Consider the following 17,408-nt stretch of genomic DNA (forward strand, 5'->3'; position numbering starts at 1 on the left):
ACTTGAGTATACAGTATGTTGTTTCTCTCTTTAAGAATATAGTTGCTGAGTGCTTGAGAGCACAACTGATTAATCTTTTGTTACTCCCACAATTTTTGGCAAAATTCCATGCATATTATAGATATTCAATAAATATTAGACTTTATAAATGAATATTTGGCAATTATAAGGAAATGTTTATACCTTTTCTTATTTAAAAAATTAAACACATCTAAAATGGGAACTATTCATCTTTTTTTAGAACAATTAGTAACTGTACTACTAGTGTTGATTAACATTTTCAATAATTATTACTTTAAATGATATTGAACATGCATGTAATCTAGTCCTCAGGGGAAGACTAGGATAACATCAAAATGATAGAGTCTAAGTGTACTACTTATTTCAGTACATTGAAAAATTTAACAGTCATCAAACAGACATTAACAAGCAAACCATGGTGATTTTCAGTGTAACATCTCTAGGATTAAGAAAAAATTGTAACATTCACTTGATGCTTAAAGACTATTCTTTATTTCTAAGGTGTGATGGGAGAATATGAGCCGAAAATCGAGGTCCATTTTCCTTTCACGGTTACAGCTGCTAAAGGAACAACTGTTAAGATGGAATGCTTTGCACTTGGCAAGTAAGTACATGTTCTTCCATAATTAAACACAATTGCTTATTAAAATGTGACATATCTTATTTTGGGATCACTTATTTTGCTAGCTGTCATTTCCCCAGATGTTCCATGGTGGCTATTTATTTTTTAAAAGAAGTTCAAATCAGAATTGATGAAGTAATCAGTTACAATTATCTTCTAGGCATTTTCACGGACAGCAATTTCTATAATTCTGCTATTTTAACATAAAGAAAACTTCTTTAATGAATAAAAAGCTTTACAGCTTTACCTATATATCTTAAAATTTAAATGTCATCTTTAAATTTCATTCAGCCATTATGTAAATAAAGAGGATAGAAAGGCAAAGTACTATCTGCTCCTCATGTATAGGATGTAGATTCTTATATGGCATAATAAGACAGAAGATAAAAATTGTAAGGATAATAGTTACATAGTGATCCTATGTATTACTTTAGTATATCCTGAAATCATAACTTAATAGCACCAGCTGTCAATATGTACAAGGAATCATTTCTCAAATGAGAGAGAGAATTTATATCACACCCTAATGCCTGCCATACTTAACGATTCTATTTCTGAGGGTTTACAGCCCAGGATATATAGTCGCTTGTCAATGATGTTTACAGTATAGGTACTGAGATCAGAGGCAGAAGTCGAATTTTGATTATATTTGATTATCGTATTATGATTTACTTTAAACGGAGTGTTGTGTTCTTTGTATTTTAGGATGATAAGACCTCAGGGTTCTTTCTGGACTCTATAATTATAATTTGCATAAATGTATCTCTATCACAGTTACTAATCATTTACCTTCAGTTGCAGTGAGCAAACCCCCACAATCTAACTATAAAGTACTTGGAGATAAAGCCAGCTACACAAATGTGATTATTAAAGTAGGTTTAGCCTTAGGGTGAGGAAAATATTAGTAAATATGAAAAAAAATCAGCTAGCTAAGGGAGATTTAGGGAATGAACATGGTAAACACCATGTGTTTTAATATCAAGAATGATTAAGACATATGTGAATTCTACTTTAAGTAGAAGCAACATCATAATAGACTACAAGCAAAATGAATTGTTATGTGACCCATCTTTAAGCAAAAGATAGCCATAAGTAGACATAAATTTCAAAATGTAAAATGTATCTAAGAGGTATTTGGGCAGATATCTGAGGAACACTTCTAAACCTAAAGATATTAGTTAAGTGCTTAAGATTGAATAATAGTTAAAAGTCTGCTTTGTCACCATCTGCTGTTGTGTGTCAAGTAGGTCTGAAAATGTCCCAAGTAAGCAGCTCAATTCTGATAAATGCAAAAATAATATATTCTGGCTTGAGGACAAGGGTTTTAGTGTATCCTGTAGTTAAATAATTCTTCAGTGCCAGAATTTATACTAAGGCTACAAACAAAGGGAGGTCATATTGTAAAACAAATTAGAAAACTAGACTTATAGGAAAAAAACAATATAAATATTTCCCCAGGCAAACTTACTTAATAAGTTAGATGTGGTTGCTTTTGGAAGTCGTGAAATATGTTTAGTAAATTGATGCTTAAAGTCTCTTTCATTCTAGGTAAGACCCAACAGCCAAATCACTAAATCACTTATGTTCTTTTAATATTTTATTTTCTTCAACTTCTCTACTCCTTTGCTACCAACTCTCAAAAGTAAATTAATAAAAGGGAATGTGAAGAAGACAGTTTCAGTCAAGAAGGTCTCTGTTTATCACTTGGTATCCTTTCTAAGAAATGTCACAATTATGGAAAAAAAAAACATGAAGAGATCTACCTATACCTAAAGACCACCCTGCCACCCTTATGAAAATAAACAAGATCAAAGAAATAACATCTTGATGTGTGTTCATCCCTTTACAGCATATTATCTTGTGGTGTGGATCACCATTTCATCCCAACATGATCACAGCAAACTGCAAATTAATTCCTCAGCATCCGTGTGGCTCCTGCAGCTCACCTGAGCTTCTTCTCTCACTTCAGCGAGCACATGGTGCTCTTGTGGGCCTTTGTCTGTTACAAAAACTTTAGTATCTGTCACTGGATATCATCAGGATCTTACCACTCAAGCTATTTTTCCCCTCACTGTGTCCTAACCAAACATTACTCATAGAGTATGATAACCAAATTCTGGAATGGAGCACGTCAAGCCTTTTTTTTTTTTTTTTTTTTTTTTTTTTTTGCCTTGTGGCCTTTGCACTTGCATTTCTTATGCTGGGATTTCTTTCCCCCTGTTCTTTCCATGGGGACTCTCACTTATCCTCTGGCCTCAATTTCAATATCACCCCTGAAACAGGCTGTCTATGAATGACCACCTCATCTAACTTACACCCATTATTCTCTGTCTATATACCTTTTTATCCCTTTTTTATAGTCCTTAACACAATTTTAAGTTTTCCACCTAAGTGTTTCTCCACTTAAAACCATTTATCTGTGTCAGGATCCCAGATGTAAACAGGATCCAACACAGATGTTTCAATAGAATTTAGTAAAGTGATGAGCTGAAGATCTCTGAGCAGGTTAAGAAGAACAAGAAGAAAAACTAAGACATGTATAAACTTCTGATAGCAATAACTCATTGTCATACATAATCCTGAAGGAGCAAGGGGGAGGAGAGAGTGTTTCCAGAACCAGGGAAACCAGGGAAAACTGAAGTGGGCCAGGGGTCAACCAACGGGAGCTGTAATGACTGTTGCTATGAATAGACACAGCTTTTATATAAGAACACAGCTGAAGAAAGCATTAGGAAATTTATATCCTGATTTCTTTTTCCTCTTGCCTTCTCATGTCTTCTGGTGGCTCTCATGGCTGGAGTCAAACAGAAGCCACTCTGCAAGCCTGGGGATGCAATTGTCAGTTCACAAGGCAAGGCAGAGGGTCTGCAAGGAACAAGAAGGTGACAGGCAAGAGAGGAAAATAGAATAGCCAGCACTTTCCCCACTCTTAGGCTTTAATCCCCAAGAAGGCAGGAATCATGACTGTATTCTTCACTTACATATTCCTAGTGCCTACCACAGCACCTGGCACATAGCATTCAGGAAGTAGGAATGAGTGAACTGAAAAATATTCCATTTGCTTAATCCAATCAACTCTTTATTATTAACAGTTAATCAAAAATAAATAAGCTATTTATGCCTTATCCTGTCCCCCCCCACAAATACATCATATGTACTGTGCACCTGTATCTCCTGCTCTCTCATATTCTCTTATTTATATCCAAATTACATTGCTATACTTGCCTCTGCCTTTTCCTACCTATTCTTGCTTCACTCTATCATTTATCTTTGTTATCTTAGACCTATAATTCTCCAACTCTATTTTTTATTATTATGGTAAGAACACTTATCATGACATCTATCTTCTTAATAAACTTGTAAGTGCTCAATACAGTATTGCTGACTATAGGTACAAGGTTGACAGCAGCAAATCTCTAGAACTTATTTATTTTGTGTAACTGAAGCTTTATTTTTATTTTATTCTCAAAGCATATTTTCATGTCCGAGTTGTACTTACTGTTTAACATGACAACCAAAAAACCTTTCTTGATATACTGCCTCTTAAGAAGGATTTGTTTGTTGGCTTTTTTGATGATAAGGATGAGAGAGATTTATCATATCTATAGAAGCTAGGGCAAAGGATGGAGTGAAAAATAATTATATATCACAAAGTATAATATTTCATATAATAATAGCTTGAGGGACAAAGAAGATCGTAAGTACAAAATCTTGCTATTTTCAACTTTACCTGCTCCCAGCCTTAGTGGAGTAATTCACATTTCCTACCAAAAATCACTGTTTTTTTTTTTTATCATGTTATTCATTGAACCAAATATGTTCCTAGATATATAGTCATTCCTTGGAGATATTTGAGGTTCAGTTCTAGATGCCACAGTAATATATAAAGCAAATTTCACAATGAAGAAAGTCACATAAATTTTTTGGTTTCCCAGAGCACACAGAAGTTATGTTTACACTATATTGTATGTTATTAAGTAGGCAATAGCATTTACATGCCTACCTTATGTACATACAACAATTTACACACCTTGATTTTAAAATATTTTATTGCTAAAAGTTGCTCATGCTGATGTAAGTCTTCAGCAAATTATCATCTGTTTGCTGATGGCTGATGCTATTGACTGGTATGGGTGGTGACTGCTAAAAGTTGGGGTGGCTGTGGCAATTTATTAAAAGAAGACAACAATAAGATTTGTCACATTGATTGACTCTGTAGCTTATGATGCTGTTAGATAGCATTTTACCCACAGTAGAACTCAGTCCTCTCTAACTCTGCCACCACTTTGTCAACCAAGTAGACGTAATGGTCCAGATCTTTTGTTGTCATTTCAACAATGTCCACAGCATCTTTTCCAGGATTACACTCCATCTCAGAAAACCCCTTTTTTTGCTCATCCATAAGAAGCAACTCTTCATTCATTTAACTTTTACCATGAGATTTCAGCAATTCAGTCACATCTTCCTGTTCCACTTCTAGTTCTTGTTATCTTGCTGTTTTCATCACATCTGCAGTTACTTCCCCCACTAAAGTTATGAACCCCTCCAAGTTATCCATGAAGGTTAGAACCACTTCTTCCAAATTCCTATTAATATTTTGACCTATGAATCACAGCTTTTCTTCATGGTATATAGAATGGTGAATCCTGTCTAGAAGGTTTTCAATTTACTTTGCTCAGATCTATCAGTGGAATAATTATCTATGAATCTATACCCTTATAAAATGTATTTTGTAAGTAATTCTGAAGTAATTGGATTTGAAATTTGAAAATTAGTCCTTGATCCATGGGCTACAAAATTGATTTTGTGTTAGCAGGCATGAAAATAACATTAATATTGCTGATCTACATCAGAGCTCTTGGATAATGAGATGCATTGTCAATGGACAGTATTATTTTGAAAGGAATCTTTTATTCTGTGCAGTAGGTCTCAACAGTGGGCTTAAAATATTTAGTAAACCATGCTGTAAACATGCAGTGTCACCAGGCTTTGTTGTTCCATTTCAAGAACACAGAGTAGATTTAACATAATTCTTAAGGGCCCTATGATTTTCAAATTGGTAAATGAGCATTGGTTTCAACTTCAACTTCACCAGCTGCATTAGCCCCTAACAAGAAAGTTAATCTGGCCTTTGAAGTGTTGAAACCAGACGTTGACTTGTTTTTAGCTATGAAAGTCCTAGGTTGTATCTTCTTTCAAAATAAGCCTGTTTTGTCTACATTGAAAATCTGTTGCTTAGTGTAGCCATTTTCCTCAATTATCTTAGCTAGATTTTCTGAGTAACTAGCTGAAGTTTTCACATCAGCACTTGCTACTTCGCCTTCCACTTTAATGTTATAAAGATAGCTTCTTTCCTTAAACCTTATAAACCAGCTTCTGCTGGGTTCAAACTTTTCTCCTGCAGCTTCCTCACCTCTGTCAGCCTTCATAGAACTGAAGACATTTAGGGGCTTTCTGTGAGTTAGGTTTTGGCCTAAGGGAATGTTGTGACTGGTTTGATCTTCCACCCAGACCACTAAAACTTTCTTTCTGTCAGCAATAAGCCTGTTTTTGCTTTCTCATCATTTGTGTCTTCACTGGAGTAGCACTTTTAATTTCCTTCAAAAACTTTTTTTTTCATTCACAAGTCGGCTAACTGAGCACAGGCCTAGCTTTCAGTCTGTCTTGGTTTTTGACGTGCCTTCCTCATTAAGCTTAATTTCTAGCCTTTGATTTAAACTGACAGATGTGCTGCTCTTCCTTTCACTTGAACACTTAGAAGCCATTGTAGGGTTATTAATTGGCTGAGTTTTAATATTATATCTCAGGGAATAGGAAATCCCAAAGAAAGGGAGAGAGATGAGGGAGTGGCCCGTTGATGGAACAGTCAGAATATATACATTTTTTAATTCGGTTTGCTGTCTTCTATGGGCATAGTTCACGGAGCTTCAAAACAGTTACAGTAATAACATTGAAAGATGACTAATCACAGATCATTTTAACAGACATAATAAAAAATTGAGATACTCCAAAAATTTCCCAAATCAGACACAGTGATACTAAGTGAATGCAGGCTATTAGAAAAATTGTACCAGTAGATACGCTTGACATAGCATCGCCACGGACCTTCAATTTGTGAAAAACACAATGTCTGCGAAACACAATAAAATGAAGTGCAATGAAATAATGTATGCCAGTACCTTCTCTCTTAAGAAAAAATAATTCATGTATTAATTCAGAGATGGTCAAAATGCAAGGGTTGGGCTTTGTGTAGCTCATTTCATAAATGTAATAGACTGAAGTGCCTTAAAGAACTTAGAACCAAATGCACGTCTGCAAGCTCTGAAAGCCAACTATGTTCTAGGGACTGTCACATCTTCCAGGATTTCCGTAGTCTCTGTTCTCAAAGAAATTGCATTATATCTTCAAATATTTTGCTGAATGTAATATTACACCTTGAGTCCAGTCTTAATCATTATGTAAACATCCGCTATGCACCTTGACCAAGCTGTTCTGTTAACAGTCAACCTTTATCTCAACAGAAATTCACTGTCTACCTTTTTAGTTCCAAGTTTAATACTCGACAACCTAACAGCAGATGTTCTTCTTTTGAACTCTCTTTGGCCCTTGACATGATCTAATGAACCTTTGATAAGCCAAATTAGGAGATTTCTTTGATTCTTAAAGAATCATACATTCAAACCATGTTAGAATACTGGTTCATTTTGATTTCTCTTGGAAGGTACATTTAACTTTTTATGATCTGTCCTTAATGGTGTTCAGTTTTTGTCACTTCGAGGATGCATATTAGTGCAGCTATAATGCACAGATAATTTTTCAGTATATAAGCTTGTATCTTTCCTGTGTTCTTTAAGATAAAACAAATAATTGTAGGTTATCAAATTTTACTGTATTTTGATACCACCCAAATTTACCAGCCTGCCTGATCTGAAGTACAAGGTCTGTTAAAAAGCTATAAGCTGCAAGCTTTCTCCTAAAAAAACCTCTACTTAAATCTGAATTTAGAAAAAATTCAGATGTTTTCTCTACAGGCTGCTGGAGCAGAACACAACAAGAGTGTATGAGTTTACTCCTAGAAATAGCTCTTAAAATAGAATTACACAAGGTTGAGTACAGAACTTATAAAGTGACTGTGACATGCTATATCATGCTATACTGTCAGTAAAGGTATTTCCCCAGAAAAAAAAAAAAAAAAAAGGGAAATATTTCAAGAGAACCCATGAGGAAACAAAGGTATGTAAAGGCTTGGGTAACACAGAAAAGTGTAAAAAAATGGAGGGGGATTAATTAGTTGGAAAGAAAAGACTGGTTTAGACATATGGAAGTTATTATCAAGAGATTGCTCACAAGCTGTTCTCCAGTTCCAACAAGGCAGTGAAATTCCAACAGTATGGGATTAAACTAGAAGAATTAGATTGGGTGTAATATAGAAGTTCGTGACAAAATGAGTTGTTACAGGGAAACTGGATTATCAGGAGAGGCAGTAGAAGTTCTTTGCCTGAACTGCTGTAGGAATATAATAATGCCCATTTGTCTTCTAATGATTTAGATGTAATGTTCCCTCAAAGGAGGGAAATGATCTGGGTCAGGATTGGAAAAGAAAATTTAAATATTTTCTTTTGCTGGCTGCCCATCCACACATTCTCAGGCTGAATATTAAGAGTAGAAGGATAGAATCAGGCAGACTTAATTAGTTGCCTTTTGGCAGTTACATTATTACATAACATTTCAAACTGATTGGTGGCATATCCAGGAAGTAGAAATGATGGGTGTTGACTTTTTTTGCTCAGCATTCAACCTAGGATCCTTAGTGAAAAGGGGGTTATCGTGGATATTTCCCAGGTCACCTTTTAAACACTAGGTACAATACTCTTGAAAGGGATTGAGAGATAAAGGGGTCAAGGGACAATGTAAGCAAGGAATCCCTTAGGACCCTAATAAATATTTCATTTCAGTGATTCTTTCTAAATGCAGTATATAATTAAACGTTGATGATGTTTTCAACTGGGTGTGTTAAGTGTTTAAGTCCAGCCCATACAAGTTGTTAACTAGTAACGCAGGGTAAAAATGAGAACTTTAAATTATGGAAAGTCAGTAACTACAGAAAGCAGTTACCATCTCTAGAGGTGAGGGGGGTGGGGGGAAATAATTAGAATTAATAAAAATTAGAACCTCAGAGGTACCCCTAGGACCAACAGTTCTGAGGAATGGTCGAAGTGGGACACAATGAAGCTTCTCCTGAAAGTGTTGGGAAAAAATTTGAACTGTATTTTATTGCTGCTAAGGGAAGGATGCCCTGCTGAGGTGCCATTCAGGGGCTCTCGAGCTGACAAGAATCCCCTGGGAAACCCATAGGAAATAACAAGGAAAGTGTTCCTTCTGGCTTCTTCAGGCTTACAGTCTCCCTACAGTGCCCCCTCCTGGCAGTGCAGAAATGTGGTTTTCAGAACGCTTGCCCCAGTACCACAAAGCCTACTAGAGGATGGTGCTGAGAGGTGGTCATTTAAAAACTAGCACCAGTTCCACTTGACATTTTCAAATCCATCTCTTAATCAACTGCACCCCTTCCTATACCTCAGTCGTACTGGCTTTTCCACGTCTGTGGCTCTGTGACCCAGTTTCCTCGGTCTAAAATATCCTGCCCCACAATCCTATTCTGTAAGGCTTAGGTCAAATGCCCCTCCTCCATTAATTCTCCCTGCTTTTCTTGGGCTCCAGTCTCTTACCTTTCAGTGTGACCACCTACATTTCACTATTTAGCCTGCCCCACTGTAACAGCGATAGATAGCTGTCTTCTTTAGTGTGCTGAATTTTTGGATCCCTAGAGCATTATTAGATGCAGCAGGTGCTGAATATGTACACTGAATTGAATTCAGGTATGAGAAATGTGGTTGAGCTTTCATAACAGGAAGTGTGTTATTGACTTTGGTTTGGCCATACAGATATCTCTAGATGCTTTTCACATGTTTTGGCCTTGAAAATTCTTACCACATTTACATTAGCTATAGTTTTCTGGCAAGTTTCATTTCACCTTGTGACCTTTTACAGACCCCAGAAAGATGACTAGATATGTCAACTAGCCTCCAACAAAAAAGAAGTAAAATCTGGTCACTGATGCTTCAGTGACCCAATACACAAGGGCAAACAGGGTTACTCTGTAATAAAAAAGCCATACGCTATAAAGCAACATCAGTTTATCCATAACGACAGGCCTGCAAGCTAATAGTGTTACAGGCAGATTTTCTCTTTTTTTCTCCCCTTTTAAAAAATTTTACATGTTTCTTATCTTGCTTTTACAGCCATTAACACACAATCAGATCAGCTGTGCTCAAAAGGCCTTGAACCTGTTACTGTAATAATTATGTGAATGACCTTTTCAAACTCATCTGAAATCTTGTGGTGAGGTGGGAGGGAAGAACACATTCAATTTCCTGCCCTTTTTAGTTCCTGCTTATCTCTCTTTCAGAAACCATTTACAAATAGTCTTTTGTTACACTCCATCAAATGCCTATTAGGGAACCAGGATATTAAGTTTTTTTTTTTTCTCTTTTTGTATGTTTATTGCAAATAAAAAGCCACTAGTTATCAATTCATAAACTTATTTTTGCTGTAGTTTATGTTTTCCTTTCCTCACCTCTTAGCTAAGCTGTCTCAAATGGCTACTCTTGTGTCCCATTGTAACTGTGAGAATGACAAATATTCCTCTGAGACTTCCCACAGTGTGCAACTGGCAAACGGTCCTGAAAGAACCTTCTCTTTAGTTACAGATTGATGATTTATTAATACTGTTTATTTGGAGCTGCCAGTCGCTAAGGGCTGTAGGAATTAAAAATGAATTGGAGTTATGTGGTATTTGTCTATCAAACTAAAATCAAATTACTTAATCATTAGGTTGACAGAAGATCTGGGGACAGGAGTCAGTCTCTGGGTGTTGGAATCAATAAACGTTTAGGCCTCACAGGAAAGTGGTACATTACAGAATCAAGAAAATCGCCATCGTGAACTATTGCTTGCTTTAGTATGGTTGAGATGAAGGACACATCCTCATTTCAGATGCTACCCAGAGGTGATGGATCCTAAAAGAACCTTAAGGATTACATAACCCAACAAACATGAATTTGTAAATGGAGAACAGACTTCTCAAGGAATGGCTACACATGTGGATGTACCGCTCAGGCAGTTTTGATGCATCTTCCTGTGATGTTCTTGACATATTCAACATTCTTTCATAGGGCAAACTATTGAAGGAAATGTTTTATTTACTTATAGGCTTTTGCACTCAGAGGTGTTATCTATTTTCAGGGAAACAGGACCAATTTAGTATTCACATTTAGAGTCAAAGTTAACTGGAATCACATTTCCAGCTTTTCCACAGCTGCCCTAGAACTAGTTAACCTGCCTCAGGAGAGAAACTATATACATGTGCAAGGCCAAACAGCTAACAAGTGTGGCCTATAGAGGCAGAACTAGATCCTCTGATGCTAATTAATAGTATTCTCAGTTTACCATTTTTCAGTTGCTAAGAGTAATTTTTACTTTGTCACAGCAAACAGTATATTCTGAATGCACTGAAGCATCTCAATGAGTGAGAATTAGGAATCTTAGTAGGCAAGACAAGTTAACAAGAACATGAAGCAAAACATAATCCCCAAATTGTAAGATTTTTACTTGGATTCATTTAGACTTATCCAACAGATTTCTTTCAAGTTAATCTCCCATGAATTTCCATGGAAAAGTTTCTTCCACTGGGATGGTAGTAAGATCAGCAACTATTTGGATGCTGAGATTCCAAAACAGGATATAAAGAATTAGTATATTAAAAGAATGAAGTCATGCCTTTTTCAGCAACATGTACATAACTGAAAGCCATTATCTGGAGTGAAACAACTCAGAAACAAAGACAAATACCACATGTTCTCACTTATAAATGGGAGCCAAATAATGTGTACACATGGGCATATGGTGTGAAGTCATAGTCAGTGGAGACTCAGAAGTGTGGGAGGGTGGGAAGGGGGGACAGATGAGAAATTACTTAATGAGTATAAGGTAAGTTAGTCAGATGATGGTTACACTAAAAACCCAGACTTCACCACTACACAATATATCCATGTAACTAAACTGTACTTGTACCCCTTAAACTTATACAATAATAAAAAGGACTTAGTATATCCCTCAGAAGTTTCTAATTTTATTGTATCCCACACCCCTACAAGAATCACCAGGTACATAATCTTGACACGTGAATAGGACGTCAGTGGAGCAAAAAAAGTTTAACCAAAAAGTTGTCAACAATCTGAGTATATGTAACACTAAACTTCTACCTTGTCCTGGATGGTTTCCATATCATACTTAGATTCCAACAAAATCTCTGACATGTTATCTCATTGGATTACAAACAGGAATGAATTTAAGCAAATTCTGTATCCCATTTGACCTGTTTCCCTATTTTGAACTCTTACAGTCTTGGATTTCTGTGTTATGTCATTATCACCCACAAATTCCCCCTGAGTATTCTACTAGAAATTGAAATGTTTGCCCAACAGTTATCTCTTCTAATGGTGATTTAACAACCATATTGCTACTTTTAAAGCTGATTTATGTAACAACAAATGTGCTTGAATATCTTTGTTTGAGATCTCATCCTATCTCATATGTTTTATGACAACACTTAATTTTTAAATCTATCATAGTATTCTTAAAAGTAGTATGTGTCTTACTGAATCATTGTACTTTGGAATAAGCATGCTTGTCATGTATCTAATATTGTCATATTTGTATTAGTTAAGCTAAGAGAGCAACAAAGCTTCTCCACTAGAGAAAGATCAATTTAGAACTTTAAAAAGGTTTTCATATGCAATTCTTAGAATGATTTCATAGTAAGTTGGAAATTAGGTACCAAGTGTTAGTAATGGGCATACCATTAGAATTTCACGCTTTCAAAAATTTTGTATTTATTATTCCAATAACTTTGAAAATTCGAATATGTGATGATCAAGTGTGAATTACTAATCTTACACATACCACCCTCAATGCAGCCCTCTCCATAACAGCAATATCTCTAACTCACCTCAAACCATTGGCATCATTATTGACCTCTGCCAAATCTTCCCTCCCAATTTGCCAGACGTTTAAAACCTCTCAAGTCCCCGTCTCCATTTTATTCTATTTTTTCACAAATCTAGTTCAAATCTATTATTATTGGACACATTTGTCTCTCTTACCTCTGCTGCAAATAAGATTAGAGATGTTGTAGTGCCAGCTGCTCAGGAGGCTGAGGCAGGAGAATCACTTGAACCCGGGAGGCGGAGCTTGCAGTGAGCCAAGATTGCACCACTGCACTCCAGCCTGGCCGCAGAGCGAGACTCCGTCTCATAAATAAATAAATAAATAAATAAATAAATATAAATAAATAAAAATAAATAAAAATTCATAGATTTTTATTGGTGCTTCATTCGCTTTGGGAATTTCTCCAACTGCTGCTTTCATAGGCCCTGCTCCATCCACTTTATCTGTTTGATTGTCTGTTGTTCCCCAGACCTTATTCTTGCTTTCCAAATCACACCTATCTCATATACTCTGATGTTATTTTGGACTTTTGATTCGATTGTTGACTCCAGCTATACCTCTTAATTTAGCCTATTTGATGTTCTTCAATACCTTGTTCCACAGCATATGGTATCAGGCTGGGTTTCTAGAGCTCCAAACCAAGCACAACTCCCCACACTCACCTATCATCAACCAACATAAGGAGTTTTTACTATCACTACAGGTGACCCTTTAGGCATTTTCCAAAAGTATAAAATTTTAGAAATCGTGGACTCTTTCTTCCTTTTTATTATCATATGTTTGATTACCATAAGTGTCTCTTAAATTTATTCCCACTAACTTGGTGCATAATGAACATTTGTTAACTGAATTAAGTCATTTATCAATGTAACAGGTATATATAATAGGTATATATATATATAAGGTATATAAGTGTACTCAGGAAGCAGGAATAAACCAATATATTAAAAAAACTTATAAGCCTGATACAAAATATGTATAGGCATTTAGACTGTAAAAATAAAAGCTGAGTGTCTCTTAGTCTCCGTCTCGAGTTATGGCGTCATCCCAGTAGGGTGTTTTGTAGTAATATCTGTGCTGGTATGCCCAAATTTCAGAAACAATTTTTCAGGTGATATTTGGGTTCTAGCATGTTGAGTTGCCTTACCAAAGTCACTCTAATGAAAAAAAAAAAAAAAAACTGTGATAACTTGCTAACAACCATGACTGGTGGTCCATACATATAAGAAATGCCCTCAGTGGAAACATGACTAATTAAAAATCTGGTGGCCTGTAAGCGCAGAGTAAGAGCAAAGTGCGCAGACTTCCCTATGGTCTGTAACTAATAAGGTACTACAAATTCATGGATTTTAACTTTACAGCAAATTGCTTTACAATAAATATTATTATAGAGATAAATAAAAATAAAAGGTAATGTTACTTGTATGATATAGGCATAGGAGATGTTTTTGAAAAATGGTACCAAAGGTAAATGATAAGTACTTTTGATCATTTTTATTCCCACTTTTCTTTTCTTTGGGAGATTGAATCAATCTACATTACAACTTTGAGAATGTTTTATTTATGGCCTTTTTCTCAAAGAAGGGTACATTATGAAATCAGGTCCCTTGTTTTATGTATCCCTACAGAGAAATGCAGCCTTCACAACATTTCCAAAAGAAGAACACACATCAGTATTTCCTGCATAGACACATAGAGGAAGAATATATTCAAGCCTCCACTTCATGTCATTCCATCACATTTAGCCACATTCTATTGAGAGAAAGCATAGATATAGTAGACCCAATGCATATGGTTTTTTTTGCATTGTATTATCTCTGCAATCCAGATGTATATTGCACTCAATGTTGAGTTGTAGTTTAATTGGCAGTGTTTTCTTTCTTAGAGATCCTTAAAGTAGTGGTGTGTCTTACAGTCAAAGACTGTACATTGAATGTGATAAACTAGAGTAAGATAGACTAAAACTGGCATATATAAACACTAACTTAAGGATCAATTAAATTAGAACCTGAGTGATGACATGTGCTTCCTCCATCTATGTGCAGTTTAATGTTTAAAATCTGAGTTAAGAAACAAAAGATCTCTCATAGTACTGGAAAGATTTTAGAATAAATGATTGTTGACTATATATTTTCATCTTATAAAATCACCAAGAGGTATTGTAGCATCAGCAGTCTCTGTTACTCTAACCATGCTGTCTATGGGATTTCACACACAAACACTTTTTTGAACGAAGTTGAAATATAAAGGAAGCTAGTCCAGAAGAATCCCTCTGCCTGCACTGCCTCCATCATCTTTAGTCTGTGGGTTTTATTGACTATGTGTTAAAAATAAAAGAAAATAGAATAGACAAAAACTTAAAGAGATTATGCATGAGGTGGTTAGACCATTTGGTTATTATTTCACATTTGTTTGGGGGATAAAAGGGGTATAGTAGAAATAACAAATATTCTAATACATTTTAGGTGACTTAAATGCATAGAGAAAACAAAATATATTAAGTCAAAAGTACAATTAAGTAAATTAACTGTACTGCTAAAGTATTTCTTCAGGCATCTTTTAAAAAGCTTTAATACCATATAATTGGAGCACAATAAAATGTTTACACTGTACAATTTAATATATTTTAACATATGTATTATTACCATGAAACCATCACATACTCCACATAATGAACATATCCAGAACCTATCTATTAACATTTCTACATGTACACTTATAATCTCTTCCTCCTTCCCATCCACACATCCTCAACCCCAGGCAACCACTCATCCTATATGTTTTGTCACTATTGACTATGTTACCTTTTCTAGTCATGCATAACTGAAATCATATAATGTCTACTCTTTTGACTGAGAGTGGGAGAGTTTGCCTTTTTACATTCAGAATAATTATTTTATGATTCATACAAGTTGTTGGATGTGTCAATAGATCATTCCTTTATATCGCACAGTAGTATTCCATTTTATGGCTCTACCACAATGTGTGCATCTGTGCACCTCTTGATAGACATTTGGATTAATTCCATGTTTCTGCTATTACCATAAATCTTTCATGAACATTTCTTTAGAAGTATTTGTATGCACATAAGCATTGAAAGTTTTTCTTAGATAAATACTTATGAGTGGAATGGCTAAATGATATGGTAGGAGTATGTGTAGCTATTGAAAATACTGCTAAACTATTTTTCAAAGTAGTTGTACTATTTTGCATCGCTATTAGCAGCAGTGTTGGAGAGTTCAAGTAGCTCCACATCTTTGCTAAAACTTGGTTAATCTGTGATTATGCCATTTAATGTGTATGTAGTGGTGTCACATTTTATATTATGTTGAATTCCCCAGTGACTAATGATATTCAGTATGTTATGTGTTTATTTGATAACTGCATTTTTTTAGTGAATGGTTTGCCAGTATTTCACCTGGGATGTTGATATTTTTATTGTTAAATTTTGAGTCAGTTGTTTAAAATTCTGGAAACAAGTCCTTTATCATATATGTGATTTGTGAATCCTTTCTCCCACTCTGAGACTGTCCTTTTATTGCTTTACTAGTATGTCTCAAAAGGTACAAGTTTTAAATTTTGATGAAGTCCAAATTTTCATTTTTTTAATGGATTGAGATTTTAGTGCCATAGCTAAGATATATTTGCCTAAACCAAGGGCTAAAGGTTTTCTCCTACATTTTCTACTAAAAGTTTTGTAGTTTTATGTTGTCCATTTAAATCTATGCTGTATTTTGAGTTAATTTTTTGTATGATACAGGTATGGATCAAAGTTCATCATTTTCAATGAATATCCAACCTGGTAATCACCATTCTACTCTCTACTTCTATAAGTATGACATTTTTAAATTCCACATATAAATGAGATCATGTGATATTCACGTTTCAATGTCCGGCTTATTTCGCTTAGCAGAATGTCCTCCAGTTTCATCCATGTTGTCACAAATGATAGGATTTCCTTCTTTTGCAAGGGTGAATAATATTCCATTATATATATATATGACCTGCTTTTATCCATTTATCTGTTGATAGACTCTTAAGCTGATTCCATATCTTGGCTATTGTAAATATATGCTGTCAAAACAGGAATGCAGATATCTTTAAAATGTGGATTTCAATTCTTTTGGGTATATACCCAGAAGTAGAATTGCTGGATCATATAGTGGTTCTATTTTTCATTTCTGAGAAATCTATACACTCTTTTCCATGAAGGCTGTACAAATTTACATGTCCACCACCAGTTCATAAGGGTTCCCTTTTCCCCACGTCCTCATCAGTACTTGTTATCTTTTGTCTTTTGGTAAAAGTCATTCTAAGACATGTGAGGTGATACCACATTGTGGTTTTAATTTGCATTTCTCTGATGTTAACTATGTTTCATATACCTGTTGGCCATTTGTATATTTTTTTGTGAGAACTGTCTATTGAATCCTTTGCTCATTTTCTCATGAAGTTGTTTTCTTGCTACTAATTTTCTTACTGCTAATTTTCATATATATTTTGGATATTAAATCTTTATCATATTTATGATTTGTAAATATTTTCTCCCATCTCTTAGGTTGTCCTTTTCACTCTTTTGATTGTTTCTTTTGTCAGGCAGAAACTTTTTTGTTTGATTTGATCCCATTTGTTTATATTTGCTTTGTTCCCTGTGATTTTGGGGTCATATTTTAAAGATCTTTACAAAGAACAATCAAGA

At 35.1% G+C, this 17,408-nt stretch overlaps 1 protein-coding gene across 2 annotated transcripts in view; it reads left to right on the forward strand.

The window, feature by feature from the left end:
* The window catches only part of CNTN5 (contactin 5), a 1,331,129-nt gene that overhangs the window by 966,112 nt on the left and 347,609 nt on the right, over nt 1-17,408 (forward strand). For both annotated transcript variants that reach the window (XM_025357811.1, XM_025357810.1), the window contains one exon: nt 523-625. In XM_025357811.1, the coding sequence (XP_025213596.1) occupies nt 523-625 (103 nt within the window). The remainder of the gene's footprint in view (nt 1-522; nt 626-17,408) is intronic.

Source organism: Theropithecus gelada, chromosome 14, assembly GCF_003255815.1.
Source record: "Theropithecus gelada isolate Dixy chromosome 14, Tgel_1.0, whole genome shotgun sequence".
Classification (NCBI taxonomy): Eukaryota; Metazoa; Chordata; class Mammalia; order Primates; family Cercopithecidae; genus Theropithecus; species Theropithecus gelada.